This window comes from Dermacentor andersoni, chromosome 1 (assembly GCF_023375885.2).
Source record: "Dermacentor andersoni chromosome 1, qqDerAnde1_hic_scaffold, whole genome shotgun sequence".
Lineage (NCBI taxonomy): Eukaryota > Metazoa > Arthropoda > Arachnida > Ixodida > Ixodidae > Dermacentor > Dermacentor andersoni.
Window position 1 is genome coordinate 142,588,132 of NC_092814.1, and position 27,867 is coordinate 142,615,998.

At 42.9% G+C, this 27,867-nt stretch overlaps 1 protein-coding gene across 7 annotated transcripts in view; it reads left to right on the forward strand.

Annotated features, from left to right (window-relative positions):
- The first annotated feature begins 215 nt into the window (after positions 1 to 215).
- Positions 216 to 27,867, forward strand: part of PH4alphaEFB (prolyl 4-hydroxylase subunit alpha-1) — a 118,178-nt gene continuing 90,526 nt past the window's right edge. For 4 of the 7 annotated variants that reach the window (XR_008608770.2, XM_055062107.2, XM_055062106.2 and 1 more), the window contains exons 1-5: positions 216 to 428; positions 12,374 to 12,577; positions 13,301 to 13,452; positions 17,020 to 17,190; positions 26,911 to 27,071. Coding sequence is in view for 6 of the 7 variants with exons in the window: in XM_055062107.2 (XP_054918082.2) it covers positions 12,384 to 12,577; positions 13,301 to 13,452; positions 17,020 to 17,190; positions 26,911 to 27,071 (678 nt within the window). In the remaining variant the exon portion in view is untranslated. Of the gene's footprint in view, positions 871 to 12,373; positions 12,578 to 13,300; positions 13,453 to 17,019; positions 17,191 to 26,910; positions 27,072 to 27,867 lie in introns of all 7 variants that reach the window. The other 3 variants (XM_050192050.3, XM_050192052.3, XM_050192051.3) reach the window with 2 other exon arrangements.

A 27,867-nucleotide genomic window follows, 5' to 3' on the forward strand; every position in this document is an offset into this window, starting at 1 on the left:
GTTCGGCGAATTTCAGCACCATTCCCGAAACCCTTAATATCAGTGTTTATGCATTCCGCTAACTATTCTTCTCTGTGCAATTATTTCCGGTCCACAAATACGGAACGCCCAGCCAAATTTTTTTCCCACTCATTGTACCGATAACGAAACGAGCGCCATCGCTTGGCAGTATACCGCACTCTCGCGCGATGCCGCAGTTCCCTAGCAGCGCGGTTGCCATGAAAATCAATCGCAGCGGCGGCCCATCCCACAGCCGAGTAGGAGCGAGCGCCGGCACTGTGGCGGTGTGCGACAGCGTAGTCCTCCCGCTGCCGCTTTTCTATCGTTTTGTCTCTACTAAAACTCAAGTGCTGTGAGAGTGTACTGCCAAATTGTGCGTGTAGTCGCCTCCAAACGTACTGTCTTCATTATTTGTGCAGTGTGCGCGTGTAAGTATAGTTACGACTGCTTTTCTGCACGAATACAGCCACGTCTTAAAGAAAGAGGAGCTCCCACTTGTGGCCTTGACAACTGATGGAAATGTGAAGCCCAAGAGACGGAGATAATCTGCGCCGTGGAGATGCTCTTAGTTGCCTTTTTGTGCAATTCTTCGGAAAGTGTGACGTGCCATGTGGGAACATTGAGATTTTGTATACGCTGGCTTTGGGAGGTCGTACTATCGCGAAGAGAAAGCTTGTGTCACGGAAATGCAGGATACGCGCTGGCTCTTCGCTGCGTTTAAAGAGAAACGGCAGAGGCCATTTAGCTCGGAGGCGACAGCACGTCCGCTCCTGCGTTCTGTACATTCCTCGGTAATGTAGAAGCTACCATTTCGTCGGTGGGCGCCTCGTTTGCACCTTAATTTGACCCTCGGCTGACAGTAGTGCCTGCGTGAGTTCATCTGTTTCATCGCGTACGTTGTTTTAATCATGACACGAATGACGAGCAGCGAATTCTTGTGGATGGAGATTTTGGTAGAGTGTTAGAAATTACATGTCTTGCACAAGAGACAGATTTGACGCACCACATTTAAAAAAGGGCATGGTTCTGAGTGGTGTTGTAGAAGTGGCGGGTTGCTTTTTTAGTTGCTGGGTGCTTTTCTCGTCGCGACGATATATTGAAGTCTTTACAAGTACTGCTCCAGCAGGGTACATGAGGCCTCAGGAAAACACCTGAGATTATAATAACGCTGTGTCGAAAGGTATGTCGCACGTATCTGCTTTGCTTCAATCCGTTTCGCTAACTCTGTGGCTCACGCCTACTCATTTTTGCACATGTTTTTGCAGAAGGACGTTTTTTAACTCAAAGCGGATCATTAAAAATGCTTTAAAAAAAATGACAGAAAGCAGCATACGAAAAGCCTGGCACGAACGCAGATGCCCCTCAAGGAGAGCAGGCCCGGTCTCTACTACGGACTCTACTGCTCCCTCGGAAAAATCAGTGATGTTATATTGAAGGTAGAGCGCCGTAAGGCGCGAAATAGGTATAATCCGGCATGACTGAGTCAGTACAAGCGCCGCAGGCACGAGAAAGTTTGTTCGGCGTATACCCAGCAACCCAAAAAGCGCCCCGCGACTTCTACAACACTAGTCAGAACCTTGCCAAAAGAAGTACTGGAGTCATTTACGTAATAAATGTGCGTTTGATGTTTGAGCAGTATTATATAACAGTTGTAAAGGGCAGCATTCCATGCACAAAGGCTCAAGCCCCAATATCAATTTGGATCCTGACTAATGGCGTCAAAATGCAAATAAAATGCCCGCATCACGCAGTTTGCAAAAAGTTTAAGCATATTGTCATGCATACCAGAAGTCAGTGTTAGTGTTTTCATATGGCGTCGGACGCATTCCACGGCTTGTGAAATTGACATTGGCCTGAAAACGAGAGGCTGTAAAGAGTATGATGCGATTTTCCCACTATGATAAGATTTTTTGGTAGAGCTCCCATGAGCTGAAGGATGGCCTGAGGTTTATGATGTTTATTATTATTTCACTGCATGCTTGGGAGAAGTATTCAAGCTATTAAACTGGGAAGGCTTAGGAGTGAGGATCAACGGCAAATATCTCTGCAACCTTTGATTTGCAGATGACATCGTCCTTAGAAGAACTTGATGTTGGGCGAGTTGGTGCGTATCAGCAAACAATTTTATAACTGCGCGAACGACGCGAACTGTGTGCTTTCTCAGTGGTCGTATGTTCACGCAGTTATAAAACTTTTTGACATTGTCCTGTTCAGCAACACTGGGGACAAACTGCAACAAATGATTGAGAACCTAAACAGAGAAAGTGTAAGAGTGGGGTTGAAGATTAATATGCAGAAGACAAAGATAATGTTCAATAGCCTGACAAGGGAACACCAGCTCAGGATCGCCAGCCAGCCTCAAGAGCCTGTGAAGGAGTACTCTTACCTAGGTCTATTACTCACAGGGGACCCTGATCATGAGAAGGAAATTTACAGAAGAATAAAAATGGGCTGGAGCGCATCTGGCAGACATTCTCAGATCCTGACTGGAAGCTTACCATTATCATTGAAAAGAAAGGTGTACAATTAGTTCATTTTTTCTGTGCTAACATATGGAGCAAATACTTGGAGGTTGACAAAGAAGCTCGAGAACAAGTTAAGGACCACGCAAAGAATGATGGAACGAAAAATGTTAGGAGTAACGTTAAGAGACAGGAAGAGAATGGCGTGGATCAGAGAGCAAACGGGAATAGGCAATATTCTAATTGACATTAAGAGAGAAAAATGGAGCTGAGTAGGTCATGTAATGCATAGGATGGATAACTGGTGGACCATTAGAGTTACAGAATGGGTGCCAACAGAAGCAAGCACAGTCCAGGACGGTAGAAACTAGGTGGGGTGATGAAATTAGAAAATTTGCAGGCACAAGTTGGAATTGGTAGCCGCAGGACAGGGTTAATTGGAGATCACAAGGAGAGGCCTTCGTCCTGCAGTGGGCATAAACGTAGGCTGATTATTATTATTATTACCGAGAAATTGCCAAATCCGAGTTGTTAATCACCCGATACAGAGGGTAAGACAACATTGGTTATCATCGTAACACTCACGTGCTGAAGGATACCATTATTGTTGCCATGGACGGAAGATTGTTGCCCTCATCCATGCAGTATTGTTTCATGTATTCCTTAATGCGTATAATTTTTAATCAAATGTAAAGGTACTTAGATCATGGGTCATAAATGTTATGTTCCAAGGCATTTAGTTACCTGCTGGCCTTATTGTGCACTGTTTTGCGTTAAGGTCATTGTTTCTTCATACTGTAAGAAAAAAAAACAACATACAAACACACGTTGGAATTTGCCTTGCAGCGTACTAGGGTGGAAGCTTAAGCAAGTTGGTAATAGTACATGGCGGTGTTTTGTGCAGTGCGTGAATCACTTTAGGAAAAATACAGAAGAGAAAGAGCACTGACTTCCAACTAATTTTTATTTTAGAGGAGAGCAGTATATACACATAGGCATCTAAAAAATAAAACCGAGAATAGCAAAGACGAGTCAATTTGCTTGCAGCACGTGCCCATAATTGCCCCTCCACCCGACCAAGTAATCATGCGATAGTGCGTTAGAAGGGGTGCTTACGCAGCAGTCACCAAGCTTACAAATAGCTTCGCTTCTATTATTTCATGTGTTAACTGGGACCTGTGCCTTGCCAGTCCAACACACTGATCAAGAAGGGGGATGCAGCCACAATCGCGGCAGTGAATGCTGAGATGGCCCTGCACCGCACTTATGCACATTATTTCGGTGCTCACGCAGCCTGTCATTGAGACATCTGCTGGTCTACCTGACATATCTGTTTCCACATGTCAGTGGGATTGAATAAATGACCCCTACTGCACATGGGACGAAATGTGACCTGTGCCTGACAGAATAAAAAGACATGTTAGTGCAAGGTGTGTTAACTTGCTTGCACAGTTTTTACAGCTTCATAGGTGCCGAAAAAACCACTCTCACACTGGCACACTGACCAATCTTTTTTAGCTTGTGTGAAATGTGTACATAGTGTAGTACGACTACCCGGCTCTTTACTGAGCTATCACGCTTTTTAGACTTGTCCCATCAATTGGCGACCTTTAGCAACTTCTAGGGCACCGCAGAAAGCAAGTGGTTTCGGTAGCCAGCGTCTACCAGATGCCCCACCTGTTGTGCGAGGCTTCAATGCATTGTGGGGGGCAGAACCTCTTGAGGGCGTCGGTAAAGCAAAGGTTGGTGATGCCCCTCTTAGCTAACTTCGAGTGGGCCGACTTGAAAGATAAAAGTGGTTTACCACTTCTTGGCTCATACATCCAGCAAACATGAGTAGGTGACATAGAAAGCCTCAAGTCAAGAAATCGTAGAATGTCATCAACAGGCAATTCATATGTTGGCTCTAGCAGCTGCAAGCAGTCGCGAAAAACAGCCACAATGTCGAAATAAATTTTCTGAAATTTTCCATTGTCGCAATCAACAAGTACCAAAAAACTGTTGACGTAATGACATACCTTGAAAATTACGTAGTTATCAAGTTTGTTTAACAAGGTGCAATCATGATGAGCATAAAAAATGTCACTGAGAAGGGATGCTAAACAGGATCCAATACAAGTTCCACTTTCTTTTTATGTAGTTGCTGTCATTCCATGACAAAAAGTTAGCTTTCAAATAAGAACTGAGTAGTTCTTAAAACTTATTGTGCGCAAACAAACAGGGACGAAGAATAGAAGAAACACAAGGACGAGCGCTTTCTAACTGGTTTTATTTTTGAAGAACCACCTGCTTATATACCCACAGATCTGCGCGATCTAGTCAACAGAGCACGCCTATAGCGCATATAATACACACAGATCTGCGCGATCAAGTCAAGAGAGCACGTCTATAGTACATATAACACTTGTGGTAAAAAACAAAGACGTGGACCAAAGCCACCGGGTCAACATAAAAACAGCAAGGGGCAAGAAACAACCACTTACGATAAAATGCGTTAAAGATGTGATGGTAGCAGTGAATTTTCTTTATCCAACAATGAAACCGATGGATGGCTGATGCATTTTTCTTTTTGTTTTTCAATCCAGTGTGCTTCCACAATTTCCCTCGCAGTTTGATTCCTATTCCTATACAAAATGTTGGTGCTACTAAGACAGGGGGAGCAATCATGTTCTTGGCAATGCATTGCCAAATGCGTACTAGGGCAACCTTTCAGACTGGACAAGTGTTCCCTTAACCTCGTGTTAATGCATCTCACAGTCTGCCCTACGTACACATGACCACACGTCATAGGGATCTGATAAACAAGGTTCATCGCGCAATCAACAAATTGGTTCTTGCGCGGATGTTTAACACTACATTCTTTCTTTACATCACCCTTTCTTTCGAACTTATTTTTAACCTTAGAGCACACACTACCTATTTTGTTTTTTGCCGAAAATACCACTTTTACTGCGTAACTACCAGCCACCTTTTTAAGTCTGTGTGAAAGGCCGTGCACATACGGAATCACTGAAATCTTGGAAGCTACATCCTTCTGCCTTTGATTCTTTTTGCATTGTCCTTTATACTGTTTAAGTTTTTTCATTAGTCTAGCGCATGACGCCAGCATCACAGTGAGCGGGTACCCAGCCTTTCTCAACCTATCAACTTGCTCAAAAAATGCAATCTTTACAATGTGGTGACATGAATTCAACAACGTCTTAGTAGCACCAACATTTTGTATAGGAATAGGAATCAAACCGCGAGGGAAATTGTGGAAGCACACTGGATTGAAAAACAAAGAAAAATGCATCACCCATCCATCGGTTTCATTGTTGGATAAAGAAAATTCACTGCTATCATCACATCTTTAACGCATTTTATCGTAAGTGGTTGTTTCATGCCCCTTGCTGTTTTTATGTTGACTCGGTGGCTTTGGTCCACGTCTTTGTTTTTTATCACAAGTGTTATATGTACTATAGACGTGCTCTCTTGACTTGATCGCGCAGATCTGTGTGTATTATATGCGCTATAGGCGTGCTCTGTTGACTAGATCGCGCAGATCTGTGGGTATATAAGCAGGTGGTTCTTCAAAAATAAAACCAGTTGTTAGAAAGCGCTCGTCCTTGTGTTTCTTCTATTCTTCGTCCCTGTTTGTTTGCGCACAATAAGTTTTAAGATGAATCTGTTCCAACTAGGCCGACTTGCAGTCTTGCTTGAGTAGTTCTAGCAGGCTTGGACGATTTGATAATAGTACATGGCGGTGTTTTGCATAGCATGTGAATGGCTCTGTATTTTTCATAAAGCCAATCACGCGCTGCACAAAACGCCGCCATGTCATGCAGTAAAAGTTTTTTTAGCTTTGGAAACTACTGCACGACTTTCACTTTGTGAATATGTTAGTTCAGGCAAGCACAGTCACTTTTTTTGTTTAATCAGTAATGAAAGCCTGTGAGGGAAGGCCGCAGCACGAGTTTAAAGGAAGCATTGACACCCTTTTCTGTACTGAGGATGTGGCTCGCTTGAGGTCGGTTTTAGCCTGGGACCAGCATCAGGAAAAAGGGTTGCACATTTTGAAACTGCAGTTGGTAGAGATCACCATATGAAGCAGTAATGGTCTGTAAGCTAATTGGCCCCTTATCTGAATATTAAAAGTGCAACCAGCTCACCTAAAATTTTGTGTTGTGCACCACCCGCTGCAAAAGTGTCACAAAGAGAATGTGGAGGCATACCTCGTATCAGCTCTTTAAGGTATTGTTGGGCATGTCTCTTCAAGCCAAGGCTGATTTGATACTGGAGGCTTGTTAACTTTCCATGCCAAGCAAATTCCCGAATGAGATTATTTGACATCATTGAGCCTTGTCATGTTGGCCAAGTGCGCCATGGAGATTTCCTTCATTGAATCCAGACTCTTCTGCCTTGCTGGTACATTGCAGGACTTTTTAAAAATGTTCAGAGTGCAGTTTAAAAAAGATTATTCTCACTCATATCTGTGCCAAGCTTTGTTCAGTGCAGTGCATGCCTGTCAAAAAGGAATTTCTGCATGTGGGTGCATTTAGAAATAATATGGAGAGAGTTACATTCCATGTAGCTGCAAAATTAAAATGCGGCGTGGGACTTTTTTACCATTTGATTTGTATGCGTAGCTGTCGATTTTCCATGTGTGACATGTGGGATGGTGTTCTTGGCTTTTTCATCCATTAGAAACCATGCATCATCACAGCAAAAACTGTTACAAAAAGCATAAAGCTTTGTAATCCAGAGATGAAATTGTTCAGTTTATCCATTTAAAGAAAAGTCTGTGCAGGTTACTATCACTCAGCTTTGATGGCCACATGATACTATTTCTTCGTAGTGCAGTGGAGCACAGGAAGTCATGTATTCATCCATATAGATTTTACTAACAAATAGACATGTTGACAGTTCAAGATGTGGCTCCCTTCATGTCTGAAATTTTACCTCAAATGTTTTTCTGAACCAGCAGCAAGAGTAGTTGTGTCCAAGTGGCCCTCTCCCTCGTGATAATAATTTTGCATCTGGAAGTATGCATTTTTTGGTTGCAACAACCAGTTTATATCAGAGGCATGCATTTACAGGCATTACAGGCATTGTGACACCAAAGCTCTAGCCCATCACACAGGGTTAGACAAGGGTTAATGTATTTTTTTCATCATTTGGTAATGGCACTGACGATAGCTTTGCGATTAGTGTGATTTACATTGATTGGTTCGGTTATAACCTCAGACAGAATCTTCGTCAAAGTTAAATCTATACACGACCATTGTTAAGGAGTTGAGTGACTTTGATTGGTGTGGCACTTCAAACCAAACTTTTCTAGCACAAACTGAGCAAACCATATCTTGTATGCCTTTGAATTGTCCCCATTAAAGTCTCCAACGATGATCACAGGGGTAGTGTCATCATGGCTAACCCATGCAAAGTGCGTGGTCATGAACTTCTCGATGTCACACTTGGGCGTGCTTGGAGATATGTGCACAGTGGATATCATAATTCCGTCTTTGATTTGTACGGCATGGACATCCATCCCCACAATCGCTGCCATTGTCCTCTTGTGAGTTAAAAGGACAAATGTACATACATTTTGCCCCTTGCATATATGGCAACACCTCCTGCTCATGAGTCCATGTGCTGTTCACAAATGACTTGAACCTTATGGAGTTATGAGCCATTGCTTCCGTGGGTATGAGCATTCATGATAACAGTTTTCGATGTGCTGTTCTGTGTTGTATGCGGGATTAGAAATAATGTAGGCACTGTTCGTTTCACTTTGCTGAGTGCTTGTAGCCTCTACCTTACAGGGCTATGAGCCATTGCTTTTTATGCTTGTTTATGGGGGTATGAGCCATTGATGACAATAGTTTTTGTTGACGCACACGAAAAATACACGGAACCCTAGCCATATACAGCTTCACTGTAATAAATGATGTTGAATTAGTCATGTGGAAATTCGGATGGTGGAGTAAGTTTCATGAAAGTGAAAAAAATTATTAATCCTGCTGACATTAGCAAGAAGCTACAAAGGAAACACGTGTGAGTTTCTCAGAAAGCTTTACAATTGAAGGTAAATTGATCCTGATCTGAAGGATAAAACCTTGGAGCAATGCCCTTCAGGGGCAGTTGCTTTATCATCTAAGCTAACCAGGAAGTTAGCAGATTGGAGAGCAAGGCTGAATCAGTCGACAATTCAAGTCCCGATTCAATCTCCAGACCAGGATAAATTTTTTTAACTGTGAAACTTTCTTTCATAGAAACCTGTATGGGCTTCTTTTGTTGCTGTGTGTTGCTTTCACGTGGATGACAATATTCCCTTTTATCAAGCAACAGATGATGCACTTTTATTGAAATCTTATCATTAGTGATTACCCTATAGTAAATACCGTATATACTTGTGTAAGGGCCGCACTTTTTTTTTTTCTATAATCTTGGCTGGGTGCGGCCATTACGTGTATCAGGCTGATGATTGCCCGCTAAAGGTTCACACTGCTTCCGCAATTGTAGCAGAGGGTAAGAGAGGCGCAAAGAACATGCTACAGTAAACGACCTCAGATGCCATCCCTTTGTCCCTGACCAGCGCTGACCCAAACAGGGCTCCCTTCCCCAGAGGCAAAATGCCACCAATCTGACTGGAAGCACTGTCAACCACGGTGTAAGATTATTATGAGAGGTGTGCGAATGGCAGCGCCTCACCTTGTTGAAAGCGTGTCAACAACTTGTGCATGTTTTGGCCATCCTCCGAAGGGCAGCTCTATGTGTTCGGGGCCGCCAGCCCGTTCTAAAGGGTGAAGCCACATGGACATCACGTCATCATTTGCGTTTGTCGCATGCAGTTGCAAGTACTTCTGTGCTTTGTGCTGGTCTACGTGTGTTGCTTTTGCATGGTTTCCTGCAATATGAATTGTTTTGTGAACCTGTTCACCCGTTTCTTCTTTAGCATGACATTTGAAACGTGCTTGAATGAGACTAAACCAAACAAGCACAAGCAGACGATAGTACGAAATGAGCAGTCGGGCATGCACCAGTTTTCCGCGCACACGTCACTGAAGGGGCCACTCTCATTGGTCTCTGCCATTCGCGGCTCGCGTCTGTCATCCCCGCTCCGCATTCGTTCTTTCATCTTTCACTGTACTCGTTCGTTGATAGCACCACATGAGCGCACCACCTTTCGGAAACTGCTTGAAGCGCACGCCAAACCAGTATGCTGGGCGGGCGCCATTCGCTCACCTCATAATATTCCTACACCGTGCTGTCAACGTAGCCGAGACATCGCACCTCACAAAGAAATAATGGCGCAGCGGCGCTAGCTTGAGCACCTTTGATGGAAAAACAGCTTGCATCATCTAGTGGTAATGGAACTGACTTTGCCTTCTGGCGGGACGTTTTGAATTTTTTTCCAAAATTTTGCCCTCCAAAGTTGGGGTGTGGCCCTTACATGAAGGCAGCCTTGTACGACTATATACGGTACAGTCAGTAGTTGAAGTTGTGAGTAGATTGCGAGTAAAATCCCATCAGTCACATGGTGACAATCTGTTCTGCACAGTATAGAACCTCGTTCATATGTTTCGGGGAGGAAGCGCAATAACCGGGAAAACGTACGATCCGATTTAACAAAAAATATATAACTGAAACAAATTGACAGACTCAACTGTTGTTAACATCTACGAAATGCGAAGCGTCGCGCGGATCGTTGCGGCACGAGACGCCGACGCTCGTCGAGCTGGTGCTGCTGCGGTGGCCCGAGACGTGCTTTGTTGTTTTCCTATTGCGTGGTGTTTTAAAAGGTGACGAGAAACCGAAGCGAAATTGAGCTGGTGGGCGACATCGGATGCCGCTGAAGCGAAACGTGATGCTCGCATCGCGCCGCCTGCAGCAGGGAACCCGGTGTGTTTGAGATTGCAGTACGCTACCAATGGCACTACGCTCCACGCGCTGTAAAATAGATAGGCAAAGATGCTTATCTCAATAGGTTTGACGGCGATAGCTGGTACGACGACCCCCGAGAAGATTTGCTGGTACCGAAGTGAGAAACTGAGAGCGTGTCGCCGTTTTCACGTGAGACGGGCGGTCAAGTATTGCAGTGAAGCTGCCGCGGCGGGCAGCCACATACTGTTCTCAATAGCGAGCGCGCGCCTGCCTCGCACATTGCCTTGTTTATATAGGATCTAGCGGGCGGAAAACATATCATACGATTGCAGTTTGGCAACATACTTAACGTTGGTGCCGAAAAATCGTGTTTTCCGGGAACTTATGAACCAGTGAAAAATGAGCGTAACTCTATTGGGTCATTTTTGTGTTCTCGATTGGGAACGTTGGCGCTGGGAAAACGTACGTAACGGGAACATATCAACGAGGCTCTACTGTAAACACTGATTTGCGCTGCAAGAACAGCCAAAAATTTAATTGAAAGCGTGTGTGCTCTTCCTGAAGAGGAGCCACTCTTCTCTCAACCGACAACATTACACATATAGCATATGCAGTGCAGAAATATCGAGCACACAAAACTACCTCTGGAAATGCACCACACAGCAAGGGAGACAAAAGAATGGTGGAGAGAGAGAGAGAATAAACTTTATTGTACGAAGGAACTCCATGTGGTTAATCTCGGGTGGAGCCTTCTTGTAGAGCCCCACTGGCAGAAGCAGAGGCCATGAGGTAACATCCTGGGGACACTGAAGAAGGCAGGAGAGGAATGTTGCTTGTGGGCATTGGTCAAGAGTGGGAGAGAACATCTGCGGCTCTAGCTTGCCTCCTTGCTCTCCTTGCACCATGGCTTCGTGACATTTCATTGGCTTCTATCTCCGTTACTACTAAACCGTATTAAAAATCTTGTAGCAGAACGCTCCCTGGATGATGCTTTACATCTATTGTGTAAGCAAAATTTTCGGTGGTGCCTGTTGAGGGGCCCTTTAACCCCCAAAATAATTCCCCGAAAAACGTACCAAATTTCTAGACTTTTATGCAGCCTTGAATGTTTGTGTCATTCTGATTCTGATCTGATTTTGATGAAATGTTTTTTCACACATCTACCACCCTCTAATGCTGAAAATTTAACCCAAAGCCAATTACCGACCATAACTCCTCTTTGGCGATGGGGGCAGCACAACATCAGGCTGAACGAGCGCGAGTTGTCTTTGGCAATATTGATTCAAACTCTAATGACGAGTACAGCTCGGGATTGGGGGTTAAGGGGTTAAAGAGGAGTGGTATTTCTGCTTTGAGATGGGTAGAGTACGCTTTCAAAGCTTTGCATTTCTTTGGTAGAAGAACGTACATTAACGACATAAGCAGTTATATATATGCTTTTAGTTAATTTATAGATGTAATGCTGTTGTCATGACAGCTTGCAAAGTTAGGAATTTATTTGTTGATCATATTGGTTGTATGTGCCCATGCAAGGAGTATAACCTGTGCACGAAACTGCACTTTTCCTTTTTCTCACTGAGCCAAGTATAACATTGCAAAGTGTAACCAGAAATGCAAACATGCAGTTCAGTGGCAGCTCAAATGTTCAACCTTGCACATTTGTGCTTTCTTTTACATCATTAACATGTATTCAAATGTCTTTACGTCTTAGTGTTTCCTTGTTAGGTAATTATTTACTTTATTGATACTGATTTAGTTGCTCAGCCCGAGTCAGGAAAGTTGCTATTATAATAAACTCGCAGTGTAGCTGTGGTTACATGACTTTGAAATGAGCTAATAAATGCTATACTTAAAATTTATTTTCCCATAATTACAGTATCAAAAGTGGCACATGGAATAAGAGCACAGGTTTTATTAAGAGGCATGTTAATTTATTACTAGCTCAGTGGTGCATATACATGATATCTTTTTAAACTTACTTTGAAATTGTTAGCTAACCTTATTTCCTCAATGCCTTCATTCTACTAAACATTATATCTTTATCTCTTTAGGTGTGCAAAAATGGCCACTGTGCATCTATTCATGCACATGCTTGTTGCTGCGTGCTCTTTCACCATGCTGAGCACACAAGTTCAGGGTGAAGTTTTCACCGCTTTGGTTGACCTCGAGAATCTTCTGCACACAGAAGGTGCCATCGTCCAGACGCTTCAGCGTTACCTGGACGCTGAAGAAGATAGACTAGAAAAAATTAAAAAGTAAGTCGCTTTTCATGTGTCCTCTCATGTCGAATGGCTTTTTTTCTTTGCTCTCTCTCTCTCTCTCTTCGGGCAGAAAAATGGGTAATAAAGGGAAACAGCAAATAAGTTTCATGGGGCCTCCTAGCAAATTATTATGTGCCACTTGTTATATAATGTCTAGAAGGCTGATGTCTGCTTTCGCACTAAGTTTTTTTTATTGTCTCTCGCTGAACTTTTTCTTTTGTCTATGATGAACCACAGGATGGCTTTTACACTTTTTTTTTAGATGTGTGTTTGACAGCACTTGCAACTTTATTCTTACATGATTCAGAGATAATACTTGTAGGCAGGTAACTGAATGCATTGCTTGTTACAGCACTTGCCCTGAGAAGTTAAAACTGCATGAATCTCTGTGCATCAGAGCTCAGTAAAAATTCCTGTGAATCAATATACACATCTTGCTACACGTCCTTGCTTTGACATTTCTCTGTCTATATGTTCCATTGGAAGGGTTTTTAAATGGAAGAAGTTACATCTTGGTTAATATGGCAGTATTATAATTGTGGTTTATTATGTTTTGTGGTTTATCATTTTGTCACTCTAATAGCTGCCAATTTAACACACTTGTATACTTTTGTGGTCATGTTTACAGCTTAAAACTATATTAGCCATACAAGTTAGTTGGTCTTGTTCTATCTTCATCTCATTGATACTTCATATGAATTTTTTTTATTTTTTTAGGCTTAGGCATGAATTCAGCCAGCTGCACAAGGCTGCCAGTAGAGATGGTGATGAGTTCGTCTCCAATCCTGTCAATGCATTCCTGCTTGTAAAGAAGCTCACTGCCGATTGGAAGACTGTCTCAAGACTTATGTTGAACACAGAAGGAAAGGGTGAGCAGAAATTTGATGCAACTATTGCAGGCAGCAGTTGCAAGCTATGAAATTATGTGAATGTGTGCATTCATTCATCTTTTTGTTCAACTGCCACCTGTGCCACTGTTGTGAGGCACGTGACACAAGATCTGCACTGTGCACAGTTGAGGAGATTCCCTTGTCATCAAAGGAAGAAAAGGGCTCAACAGTAGACATGATGGGGGGTAGGCGGCAATTATGGAGCAGCCCAGGAGTGGATGCTTACACTACGAAAACACCAGGCAATGGATGTTGCCATCACAGAAGCTCAAAAAGAAGTGGCATTTGTGGGCTAAAAAATGGACTGCACATATTCGTTCAGCTGATTTTGCAGCGCAGCTGTTACTGCAACTAAATGCAGTCAACAGGGTCCCTAAAAATTCATGACACAAAATTTTTCTGCACTACCACCAAGCATTCTGATTTGTTGCTAAAGAACTACAAGACAGCTTTGCAGTAATGCTGAGAGCAGCTTGTGTGATATGCAAAGGAAATTATAATATAGCTGAGGTAATTGTGAGAGTTGCAAGAAATGATGTCTTGCAAGCTTAAAATAAAATGTGGCTGGATGGTTAGAAGCATACTGACATGACATTTTTTACTGTTCATTTTTTGCATTTGATGAAGGTCCGAGGCCCTCTAAACCCTAGAATAAAATACTTGCAATCCTCAGAGCATTCTAAATAATTTAATATATTAGCTTTTCTACAGCCAGTATCGGTTTTGTTTCCCAGAACATTACTATGTCGTGACGTTACGACGCAGAAAGTGGTCATGCGGGAGTAGGCCATTGTGAGGTTTCGACATTTGCTCCTGCTCGCTTGGTCCTCTTCTTTGCTGCTACATGAGCCCTCCAAATGAGGAGCAGCATAGAAGGCGACTAAGCGAGGTGCAGCAATTGCCAAAACAGCGGTGCCAAATTCTGTGCAAGCTATCATGAGAGGGCTTTCTAAGTGTTTGGAGTGCTCCTGATGACCCATCAGAAAGAGCTAGATACCTTGTGGATGTCATGATCATACATCATCAAGAAAGTGTATCAGCAAAGCAAGTAATTATTTTAAGTGCTGAAACTTTTCTTGTGGCTCATGAGTTCTGTTGTGTACTGGGAATTACTTTATTCCGCACGTGATACACATAATGAATGTAGCCTTGTTGGAGATGTGGCGACCACACAACATCACTTGGTGCGAACCAACTGTCCATGTGACTGTCCCGCACCAGGGCTTGCCAGGGATGTGGCGCCACCCATCAACACAGTGGAGAACGTTCGCGTGTAGTTCCGGACACTCCCACTATGTGGCTGCACCCATCCGCATCCGAAGACCGAAACCCGAACTTAATCACGGACACAACAATTTCATGTATTAGGTGAACTAAATAAAAGATATACACCAAGAAAGGAATACTGCATGACAGAATATTTGGTCCAAAGTGCCCGAAGGAACTTGAGGAACAGCTGACTTTCAGCAAAGTGGAATGTAGGAAGCTAATCACAGATACTTCATTTTTACTGCAAAGCTGTGTAGGGCACTACTGAGCTTGCTTCAGCACAGCCTGTTTGCCCTGACTTCACCGAGCAGTAGGTACATAAGAGAGAGCACAGTGGGGCTAGATACACTCAAGATCAAAGGGGCTTCCAATCTTGTTTGTGTTCGTTACTCCAACTGTCCTGTATTACAGCTGTCGCTGGAAGAAGGGAGTGCTGTTGGAAAGAACACAAGGTGCACAGCTGAAAAAGATGTGACATCACATAAAACCACAACCACGACATAAAACCAGCCACACAGGATGCACTTGCATAGTTTCCAGGATAGCACCACCGAGGAAGTATGCAAAGTCTAGAGGAGCACCAAGAACAGCAAGCAGCAGCAGACTGAGCCTGGCATGCACACACAGGGTACAGAAAAGACTTACCACAGCAAATAGGACTCCCACAGAAGAAACTGTGGGCAGGGCAGTGAATACTGTGCTGAAAAGACAGAAACAGGCAGAAGCAGCAGAACATATGACTTGAATTGGTTCAGCACTCTGGAAATGATGCACACGAGAAAAGAACAGAATAGGTCCACTCTGTTTGATATGTGACCACTAAAGGTATGCACAGACCTGGGGTACTTTTCTTGTATTCAGCTCTCTTCAAGTGCACAGGTTTCTAGAAGGGGAGGGCAGTCACGAAGACGGCATATGTAGGTCACCAATTATCACATTATCAGTGATGTTGCTTTGTCTTAGATATTATATGACAGATTATTTTCAGCATGTAGTTCTGTGCTTCACATTTTACTGATACTGCATGCCATCAAGCTGCAGCTCCTATGTTGTCATCTTAGAGGTCAGGTTCTTGAGGACAAGTCTTGCATTTTTGACATCGTCCCGCTATGGTGGCATAGTGGCTAAGACATTGCACTACTAAGCCTGAAGGCGCAGGATCGAATCCCAGCCATGGCGGCCGCATTTTGATGGAGGTGAAATGCAATAATGCCCGTGTACTGTGCATTGGGTGCACATTAAACAACCCCAGGTAGTCGAAATCAATCCAGAGTCCCTCACTACAGTGTGCCTCATAATCAAATAGTGGTTTTGGCACATAAAACTCCAGACTTTAATTTAATTTGTAATTTTAATTTTTGACATCAACACCCTTAGCCTGATGTTGAGCTGTGGTGTGCAGTTTGTCTTATCAGTTCCTCCACAACAAAAGCAAAGCCTACATGAATATTTCTATTTTGTGTACTTTAAATGCATCAACAGCTTGGGTATACTACTTGAGACCTTGATTTAGTCTTCTTAAGAATTGGAAAGGCCTAAATTAATTCTGCTGACTTCCTCTGACAGTGAGTAGATATTTCTTTTAAATGCAACAAATTTCATTCAAGCTGGTTCAGTAGTTGCCCAGTGAGATCATTTCTGCACATGACATGTCTGAATAGGGGGGGGTCAAGCTAAAACTTACCTTTAATATTTATGGTCATGTTTGCTCAAACTTTTTGTGTCGTAGCACCGACTACCAATTCACTTTTATTGCTGAACTTTGAAGGGGCTCCTTTTCTCTCTGCTTATTATTATGTTCATAGGTGCCTCAAATACTCAGCAGCTTTTCTTTAACCTTGCACAAATCAGGGATCAGGTTTAATTGCTTGAAATGTATAAATGCTGAATATTCATGTACACAACTTTGTTACGTTACTGTGAAAAGGAGTGTGCCTCAGTGTGATGACAGAAACCATACAGTGGGCCTGTGCATATTTTAGAATATTTTGTTTTTTAATTTTCTTGTTCTTTTTGTTTCTAGTCTATTTTCTGTACTGTGAGTATTCTGTGAGTGAATTTAGTGAGCTACATAGCAAAAAGTTTTCTACACGTAGCTCAATCTAGTCACCAAGCGTTGGTGGTTTAGTGTAAGTTCTGTGGCTTTAGGCATGAGTATGTTGCATAAATGCATACTTCGAACAGTAATGAATAAACCACCAAAAGAAAATGCAAATGTAACCCTCTGTGCCTTTGATTATACTAGGATGATTTTGTCTTTTCCTACGCATACATCAGCAATGGTGGACAACATAACACGCTCTAGCAACCTGCGCTTCCCAGATGAGGAGGACCTCACAGGAGCAGCCGTTGCTTTGCTCCGGCTGCAAGACACATACCGCTTAGACACAGCAAGCCTGGCAAAGGGCCGCATCCAAGGTGTTACCAGGCCATCCCCAGAACTTTCTGGTATGCAGCACTGTTTCGTTGTACTTATTTATTGTTTGCTGCTTGCTCTTCTTTTAGATACTTTCTTTTTTCTTTTTTTCTTTTTATGTGATAGAATATGGGTTGTGGGATAGTCTTTGCCTCTTTCGTGAGCAGACAGACGCTTCATGCATGATTTCATTGAAATTATTTTACTACAAATGAAATTTGTTTATCTAGGCCTTAGAGAGACACAAATGAAAGGTCTGACCAAAATCAAAGTTCCAACCATGCACCCCTTCGTCCTATGATAAGCATCTGCGGTATAGGTTGCAGGCTCTTTGGTTACTTCAAAGGCTCAGAGAAACTAATGGTTCACATGGAAAGTAGCTGCATGTCAGAAAGTAGGAGAAAAGGGACCAAACCTAAAAGTGCACTTCTTTAACTATGCACTCGTTGCAATGCTGCAGGATGGTGTTAGGTTGGTCGAGTTGGTACCTTATTATAACAACAAGTGGTTCAAGAACAGGACGATGGACAAGAAGGGCAGATGACATAGGTGTTGACTTTAATCTGAAGCTTATTTTGAAGCATTCACGTTACACAAGTGGGAAGTGGAGAGCAGTACAAAAGCACACTAAGAACACTAAAAGAGTCAGCAGTGATATGGGCGTAGCATGTGCACTGCAGGTTGAGTCATTGAGATGTGCAGCAGCTAAATCAACAAAGTGTTGATGAAGGAGAAGCTGCAGTTGTGTATCTGGAAGACCTGGGTAATTTCATGTCTTGCTGATGTACAGTGAAACCTCGTTAAACCGTAGTTGGCCGGAGCTCGGAAAAAGTATGTACTAAACGGTAGTACTGCTTAACTGAAATAGCATGCGATCGCCCACTTACCTGTCAAAAACGGAACTCGGAGAGAGTGTGATGAAAGGGGGGAAAACATGCAGTATTTATTTACTTTGCGCCACAAACGTGTTATTTTCGTTTGATGCCGCCGCGGCCTAGCAGTGACGACAGCGGCCTCAAACTTGCTGAAGCGGTGAGCCAGCTTTTCGGCCAGCCCCCTCTTCTTGGCAAACGCTCGCATGGTAGATTCCTCGTTGGCGTTACATATTCTCCGTGCACAGGCGCAGTGGCATTCCAGAAGTCGCGGGGCACCTTTTCATTGAGGGGTGCTGTTCTCGTTGCAACGATTGCATTTATGAGGCTGACGTAATGCGCAGCTTCTGCCACTGTCGGCCCTGAATCGCCGTGCTGTCGCTTCCTGTGTCGTCCTTATCACTGTCGCTAGGCGACACTTTGGCAACAACAGAGGCAACGATAGTGAAAAGTTGAACCTCGTAGCTGACATATCTTTGCAATTGCAGCAGCGCTGTCGAGCAACTTCTTCGCATTCGAAATGCCACACACTGTAGTCAACAGTAGACCCATGTCGTGTGCCAGCGCTGACGTTCTGCGTCACATTCGATAGCACGAAGGATGTCTAATTTTTCTTCTAAGCTAAGCACCCAGCGTCTTTTATATCCGAGTTTCGGCATGACGCGAGTTCTCGCTTGCACGACACCACAACGCTCAATGGCGTGGCGCCGAAATTATGTTGATGTGGCTTAACGCGCAAACGCACAGGGCGCTTGGAGGCCGTCATGCTGATTTCTGAGGTTTGTTGTTCTGCCGGGTCACCCAATGGAGACGACGCACAGCCGTGCTTGCGCGACAAAAAGTGGAAACACTACGTGTTAACCGATACGTACGCAATAAGCTGGTATGGTTTATGTGGATACAAAATACATTATGTTCAATGGCCGCTGAGTTTACTGTAATGGATTTGACTTTACTACTTTTCAAACGAAACTACCGTTTAAGCAGGTACCGTTTAACGAGGTTTTACTGTACATGCTTTCGAATGGTGAAAACTTGAGTGAACAACTTGCACCCACAAGAGTGGCAGTTCAGGGCCAGATTGTTGCATGTCTTCTACTTGACATTGTTTGCATGCTCTATGTGTCATTCACTCTTTTCCACCGCCTAATTTTTGCACTACTTGCCACCATGTAGTTACACTAGCTAATTTAAAAATGTATTTTTTTTGTAAACTTTGGTGGGGTGCACTTTTAAAACGGGGACAGAGTAAGGCTCAGAATGAAACAAATGTGAGTGCTTCTAACAACTGAAGTTTTTTGAAACATTCCATGTTCACATATACAGTAAAAGCTCGGTTATCCAGATTTCATGAGACCGAAAAAAATTCTCAAATTAACCGAATGTCAAATTATAGAGAGTATCAAGAAAACAATAAACAAATGGTTACTATGTTAGCACGCTAGTATTTACTGAATGAATGAGTAAATCCTGTTTCTATTCTGTACAAAAGCAGTGCGGAAGCTGCAATTCTTGTCATCTCATGACTGATTGGCTCTCGCAGCAGCGAAGGCCTCGCGACTTCCTTTGCAACACATACTTTCATCTGAGAGGCGCTTTTCACTACTGTGCACACGTACCAAGTATTTTTTTGCCAATGAGCGATGTAGCCGGTGCTCTTCATCCTGGACAATGTTGCACAGAGTCAAAACAAAACAACTGTTTGCTGCAACCGCAGCAGACAAAACTGCAGCCGCTATTGACACGATCATGGACAGCGACATTGCAGTTCTGAACATGCAGCCGATGCACGCACCGAGTCAAAACAAAACTACCGTTTGCTGCAACAACTGCGGATGAAACTGTGGTTGCTATCAACGTAATAATGGATGACGACTACGAAGTTTTGAAGGCACACAGCTGACGCTGAATGAAACTAGTCAGAGTGAAACTACTGTTTGCCGCAACCGCTGTGGACGAAACTGGTGGTTATTGATGCAATCATGGATGGTGACTACGCACTTATGAAGGCACACAGCCAACGCGGTGTTCACTCTTTAAGAAGTTTGCACCCTTTGGGGCTTATCTTATCCAGCAAAAATAATCATCTGCCTTGCTAGCGTTTCCTTTCTTGAAAACTCTGCACTCACTACTTTCCTGTTGAGAATGCTATGTAACCCTGATAATGTGTATGCTGTTTGTGACCTTAAAGTACTGGGCACACAGTGATAAAGAAAGGAAAGGTGTACAAAACAGATGACAATTATTGTTGTGTGACAAGATAAGCCCCAAAGGGGGCAGACTTTTCTTAGAGTGTTATGTGCGGCAGTAAACACAAGAATAAAGGTTTAGCCACTTCTAGTTGGACGTACGTAACGAGCCTGCTTACATTGCAAGTACATTGCAAGGCTGTGGGAGAGAAGTGCGCATGCGCGGAACGAAATGCATCTATTTCAGGGATGTGTTCGTAATGCGTGGCTAGCTGCTTGACACACAAGCAAGACTTAAACAACGCATACATCCATGGAGGAAGGAAAAAAACTGAGAAGAGGCTATTCCTCGCGCTATTAGGAAAGTGTGGAGAAAGTCACATTAGAGGCCCACAAAGGGCCTGAAAGAAGCCCGCAAAAGCATGCGAAAAGTGCCGCACGACTAGTCGTGGGGCAGTTTTTTGTGTTTTGCAGGCTTTCTTTAATGCTTGGAAGAACTTTTATGTAGCACGTATTGAGCAACAAAAAGATGGATCGGGAATTTTTCATGATGGCCTACAATTTCCTGATTGACAATTTTGCTCTGATTAATATAGTTGGTAAGTTAATAACTAATTATGTAATTAGGCAAAATACAACAAATAGATTGACTTGCCCCAAGCGACGGCAAGCAACATTACCTTGGTTCTGTCCAGCTACGTGGCACTCGCATATTTTTCCATTTTGGCTCAAGTTAGATCGGACACCCTGTATACGTCATCGTACAGCCACCTGGTGCGTCCTGTCTCACTCACAAGTTAAAAAGCAAATTTCTTTTCCATCAAGCGATTAGATGGTGTGCTGAAACACTTGGCCCCTTTGCTGATTATGGCTTTCACTTCTGTAATTTCATGCGTGCATTTATCTTTACAGTGGCTGATTATGTGGCAGTTTGAAAACAGCGGTGAGCAACTAGTCATTGCATTATATTGACAGGTGCCCATCTCTGTGAAATGCAACATTTTGTTTGTTCTCTCTTAGCCAGTCATTTAGACAGGCCAGACGGGCTGGTGCATAGTTTACGCCACATGACAGTGGTATACTGTAGACCAATCCTGTGCAGGGCACAAATTGTTTGTAGTGCACTTTGGGCACCCTCTCTGCTTTTTTGTAGTCAGGGTAAGTTAGCCAACATGGGCGGTTTAGCTTCTTCAGTGCCGAAAATGCCACCTTCACACTCACCGTGCTGGCCACCTTTTCAGACAATGCAATTTCCTACATGTATGTATGTGCGGAATTATCACCAGCTTCTGCTTGTTCCTGAATGCGGTCGTAGGGATGTCACCTGGGTTCCGCACTTTCTTTACGACGTTGCTTGCGACTTAGATGAGCACCTGCTCTGGATAGCCTGCCGGCTTTAGACAACCTGCTTGTTCTCGTAGACTTGTCTTGGCAGCATGACAACAGGACTCTTGAACAGCATTTGCAAAACATAGGTCAGCAATAGCTTGCGTAACCAATTTTAGGTGTGAATAATTCTATGGCAGGAGTAATTTGTTAGCTCAGGGATGAAAAGCCCAATATGCATGTTTGTCATTAAATGTTAGTCAAAGATCGGGAAATTGCAAGGTGTTGTCAACTGGTGATTTGTGGGTTAACATGAGGGGGCAAAGCAGTTCCAGAAGATTCGTAAAATTTTCCTCCCGGGTCTAGGCTGCCAATACTGTCACGTGGTGGTGACGTTAAGAACACAGTGGCGATACTGTGAAAGGCAAAACTAGATTTTATTGGGCGAACCTGTGCCCACAAAACAGGCTACACTTATAGCACAACGAAAGCGGCGAACACAGTCGGCGATCGTCGGAAATCTGATCAGCGGGTCAAGCGCGTCGGCTTTTATACAGAATCGTCGAATGTTCCAGACTAATCGTTGGGACCCGCGTGCCTTCCACAAAGTTCTACACCATTCGCGTCAGGCAAATAAATCAGATAACACAAGGTTCCGCGACAACAGACTGCGGATAGAAGCATCGATAACTTTCCAGAAACTTCGGATACATGCAAGCGCGTCCCGCGCTGTGCGATAAGATTTGTTAGACGGCGAAACGTGGTCGCCCGATAAATATAAGTACACGTGTCAATACCCCCCTCTTAAGAAGCATCGTCCCGATGCTACAAATATAAGAGCGAAACACAAAAGGACACTTATTAAACATAATTAACAAAACAACGAAAAGAAACCAAGTCCAAAGGTCAGTTACGCGAAGTCCCAAAGTTAGTCAACGCTGGTGGTACGGCTTGAGTCGCACAACGTGGACAACTTCAGGTCTTGAGCGGCGTCGCTGTGACAGCGAAATGCCGTCTGGCACGACCTCATAGTCTAGTGCGCCAATACGTCGGATGACCTTGTAGGGTCCGAAATAGCGTCGCAGCAGCTTCTCACTGAGTCCTCGCCGGCGTATCGGGGTCCATACCCAGCACCTCCACCAGATGTCACGTGGTGGTGACGTTAAGAACACAGTGGCGATACTGTGAAAGGCAAAACTAGATTTTATTGGGCGAACCTGTGCCCACAAAACAGGCTACACTTATAGCACAACGAAAGCGGCGAACACAGTCGGCGATCGTCGGAAATCTGATCAGCGGGTCAAGCGCGTCGGCTTTTATACAGAATCGTCGAATGTTCCAGACTAATCGTTGGGACCCGCGTGCCTTCCACAAAGTTCTACACCATTCGCGTCAGGCAAATAAATCAGATAACACAAGGTTCCGCGACAACAGACTGCGGATAGAAGCATCGATAACTTTCCAGAAACTTCGGATACATGCAAGCGCGTCCCGCGCTGTGCGATAAGATTTGTTAGACGGCGAAACGTGGTCGCCCGATAAATATAAGTACACGTGTCAATACATTGCGATGACTGTGGTCGCTCATCGCTGTTTTCAAACTGCTGCATGACCCGCTACCATAAAAATAAAGGCACATGTGTAATTATAGAGGTGAAAGCCGTAATCAGCGAAGGAGCCAAGTGTGTCAGCACACCATTCTGTTCTGTTAAAGGAAAAAGAAATTTGCTTTTTAACTCGTCAGTAAGATAGGACGCGTCACATCGCTGTACAGTGGTGTGTGTGTGTGTGTGTGTGTGTGTGTGTGTGTGTGTGTGTGTGTGTGTGTGTGTGCGTGTGCGTGTGCGTGCGTGCGTGCGTGAACATGGAATGTTTCAATAAACTTCAGTTGTCAGAAGCACTCCCATTTGTTTATTTCTGGGCCTTGCTCTGTCCCTGTCTTAAATGTGCATCCCACTGCAGTATGTAATTCCAGCTCAGCCAGTAAGCAGCACTGTTTTGTAACATGCCCAAGCATTTGTGGGCTTGGTAAGATGAGGAGTTTAGTGCTGGTTTGAAATTTATTTTATTTTATTTGCGATACTGCCAGTCTCAGTGAGACCAAAGCAGGGGGGCACAGTTTTACAAAAAGAAACAGACAAGTCATGCTACATGGTACAGTAAAAAAAAGAAAGAAAAGAGAAAAAGCTTCCTTAACTACTGCAGAAATCACCAATGACGATGTGAAATGCAATACTTTTGGTTGGTGTAACAATATCGCTCAGTAAGAAATATAGTATTACTAGAATTTATATAAAAAATAGCGAATAAATGACCCATGTAAGTTTAGAGAAGTTATACAGCTAACAAATAACTGCACAGAAGTGACCAGTTTGGGGCTTGAAATGCAGAAATCCCATGCACAGAAATAAGTATTACAGTTAAGATATGTGGGTGTGTTGAGTGGCGTCTTCTGCGTTTGATGTCTCTAGTAGGTTGATGAACAATGAAAGTGACTGAGAGGAAACTATGAGTGGAGGAGATTCCATTCTTTGATCACACGTGGGAAAAGTGAAAACTTGAACGTGTCATTGCGAACACTGTACTGGTTTAGTGTAAATGGGTGCTTTTCTCGCGATAGACATGATGTAGACAAAGTAAGTACTTACCTCAGTCTATCTTATAACTGCCGTGCATTAGTTGGTTCTTGGCAGCATGACAGCATGCCACAAGTGAGCGTGTGGGCCAGTCTGTGAAATCATGCTTTAGTGCTTGGATTCCATTTTTGCTTTTTATTATTATTATATTATTATTTTATTATTATTATTATTATTATTATTATTATTATTATATAAATATTATTATTCACATAATTTTGCTCAGTCAGAATTCAGTAGTCTCAGATTAAATAGAGCAGTATAACTCAAAACATCTGGTATTGACCATGTTTTTATGAAACTATGCGCTTCCTGTTTGCTGTTGAAAATGAAAGAGAGAGGCCTGAAACCAGGATGTTGAAGTGAACTCTAACCTCAGCCAAGAAAAATGCCTGAACGAGAATTTTGATTGGAGCTGAACTTGAACTGACCCCAAACTCTGGAATTCTTGCATGTTGCATGCTCAGCCTCCTAAGAGCATCGAGTTTCTGTCCCACATGAAACACTGTTGTGCCCAAGTTAACAAAGGACAGGCTTTGAAAGACAAAAATGACATCCCCTTGACTTTTAGCACGAAGCTACAAAGGAAACCCACATGGGTTTCTCAGAAACAAAGATTCGCTGTTGAAGAAAAATTCGTCCTGGTCCGAGATTCGAACTCGAGACCAATGCCTTTCTAGGGTGGTCGCTCTACCATCTGAGCTAACTGGGAGGGTAGCAGATCGCAGAGTGAGGGCAAAATAATTGACAACTTGAAGCACTGGGACACTGAATATGGCAAATCAGTTTGCGGAAGCTTATGAGGTGGAGAAAATTTTATGAAAGGGTCAAATGACATCCACCTGTCTATACAGGTTTTTCATAAAGAGAGCATCACAGTTGAAGAAAAATTTGTCCTGGTCCAGTATTGCTTTCCAGACATTGCAGTATGCATAGAAAATAAGGGGTTTTTCAAAATGTCTAAGGCTAGTCTACATAATTTTTTTTTTTTAATATTTGTCACTTGTCAAATCTGTGCGTGTGCTTTATGTTATGATTCTTTTATCATCTTTTAATTTTTTTTATATATTCACTACAGTTTTTGAAAGCATGCACTGTTTTACCTCTAAATTTTGATGTCTCATTTCACTAGAAAACAATCACATGGTAATTCAGTTATCACCATGAACGTCTTGTTTACAAAATAAATACCAAATTCCACATGTTTCAACCATTCGTTAGATATTTAACTTTACTTTCTGCAGCTTTGGTAAGGATCAGGATTAAAAATAATGTGGAAAAGGAGTAGTGCAGGGTCTGACATGTTCAGGTGCCATACCAGCTGGCGTACACTGCAGCGATGCTACTGCCTAAAAAGCCTCATATTTTGTGCAAGCTTGCCCTACCTATATAACTATAAATTTCTATGCTTTATATTCATGTAAAGACATCAGTTGCTCTTTACCATGTGCCAGTAAGTCCACTTCTGCCTCTTCTTGACAAAAACTTGTGTATGTAAAGGAGGCGTTGTGTTGCATGCATCATGGGGCACGTCAGTGTCTGTGGTGGGAACCGCAGCGAACTGGTTTGCAAACTATTGAGATTTTTTATTCTGTCAAATCGGTGCAGAACTCAGACAAGATAGGAGGAAATGCAACTGTTTCGCCTTCCCTGTTTGATACCCTGCCCTAAACCACCTTCACATAAAAATTTCGTTCTCTACTGACAATTCTAACGCACTGTGTGAGGAACCTTCTACTGCAAGAATTTTTCTAAAAGGCATAGTAGCAGTAGCTGAGCTACAAGCGCATCTTAAATATCTATTGTGCAAGCTATTGCCAGGTATGTGTACAGAGCTTAGCGATTCAAACACAATATCGGTAGTGCACTATGCCGGTGCTTGTGCCATCAGTGGGTGCTGGGGAAACTGGCTAATGCATTGTGGTATAGAATAAGGGTGTGTGTATTCGTGACGCTTGGGGACTGCATTTGGCCCCCGAGCAGTCACTCAGTGCTGATCATTGGCACTACAAGTGCCGGCCACCATGTTGTCCGAGTAGTATCATGCGTGAATCTCTGAGCACTGTACATAGGTCAGGAAGTGTTTGGCTATATTTTCATAAATGACTGCCATTATAGCGCACTTTGTGTCATAATTTAGAAGTATATGGTCAATCATAGAAGATTGTTAATTAGAAATTTGACCTTGCAAAATTTTTGATGTAACACAATTTATTAATTTCTTTAGAATGCTTCCATAGAATACACTGAATTCTTTGAGTAAGTTTGGAGGGGCTCATGTGACTACAAAAATATAGTCTTAACAGTTTAGCTATATAATTGTCGCCCAGATTTTTTTTGTTTGAAATCCCCTTTGCAGATGCTCATTTATAGCATGCTACCCAACAGGTCTGCTTCTTGAAGCATATAAAACTGCAATATAACAAATAGACAGAGGCCTGTTGGAGTAGCAGAATGGATGACAGAGCAGATGAAATGCAGTTGGAGGTTAATTGGAGGTGGTTTGGAGATGGGTTGATGAAATCAAATTTGTAGGTGTAGCATGAGTCTGGTTGACATAGGACAGACGTTAATTAGAGATACATTGAGTATGTTTTTGTCTATAAGTGGACTAAATAGGCTGCTGCCAGAGATGATGACGATGTTTACTCAACATTGCTTATAGCCATAGTACTTCTTTCTACAGTGTTCTGGCTATACTTTATGCCTTCAAATTTCCCTATCAACAGCGGGTGATTGCTTTGAGCTGGGCCGGCAGTCATACAACAATGAAGACCACTACCATACAGTATTGTGGATGCAAGAGGCACTCGACAGGGTTGATGAAGAAGTGGACAAAACTGCTGACAGAACTGAAATTTTGGAGTACCTGGCCTTCTCCACTTTTCAGGTGGGCTTCTCTTTTTCTGACTTGGATGTTACTGGAAAAAAAAAAACTATACTTGAGGAAAATAGTCACATATTGAGCAAAAATATCCAATCATGTACCTTCCCACTCGTTTTAATAAAACATTCTGCGCATTTTTTTCAAGCTGGCAGCACAATTTCAATCGGAAGTGTCTCGAGATGTATGCATGTCACGAAGCTGTGTGGCTTCGAGTTCAGGTTATTTAAATAAATAAAAACACGATGATAAAAGTCATTGGAAACGATGAAGCCACTTGTAAAGGCACACGGCAAACAAGCTATATTTAAAGCACACAGGACAAGCAAATGGAAAACACACAAGAAAGAAAGTTATAGTATTATGAGAAGCCAACGATCAAAGACACCATGGACAACAAAGGGGAAATTTGATTTGATTTGATTTGATTTATTGATTTCCATTTACACACACACATGTACAGAGGAGTGGTAAATGGAGGTGGATGAGGGAAAAAAGCCGCACAGACGCGGCTTGAGGTAACCTCACCCCCTTAGGTACAATATGGCTGCATGGGGTAACACATCAAGCGCCATATAAATTACATTTATATAGTGGCCATAAAACATTGCAGTTATACAATATATGAAAGAACAGTGAAATATTTCCACAATAACAATGCAAAACACACTGCGGCATTGAAATAAATAAATGATATACACTTGGTAACATAGACAAAAAAAGAGGAACATAACATACATTATTAATCATTAACAAACGTGCTCTGAAGAGGTGAAAGCAATAGAGTTTTAAATTCTGACAG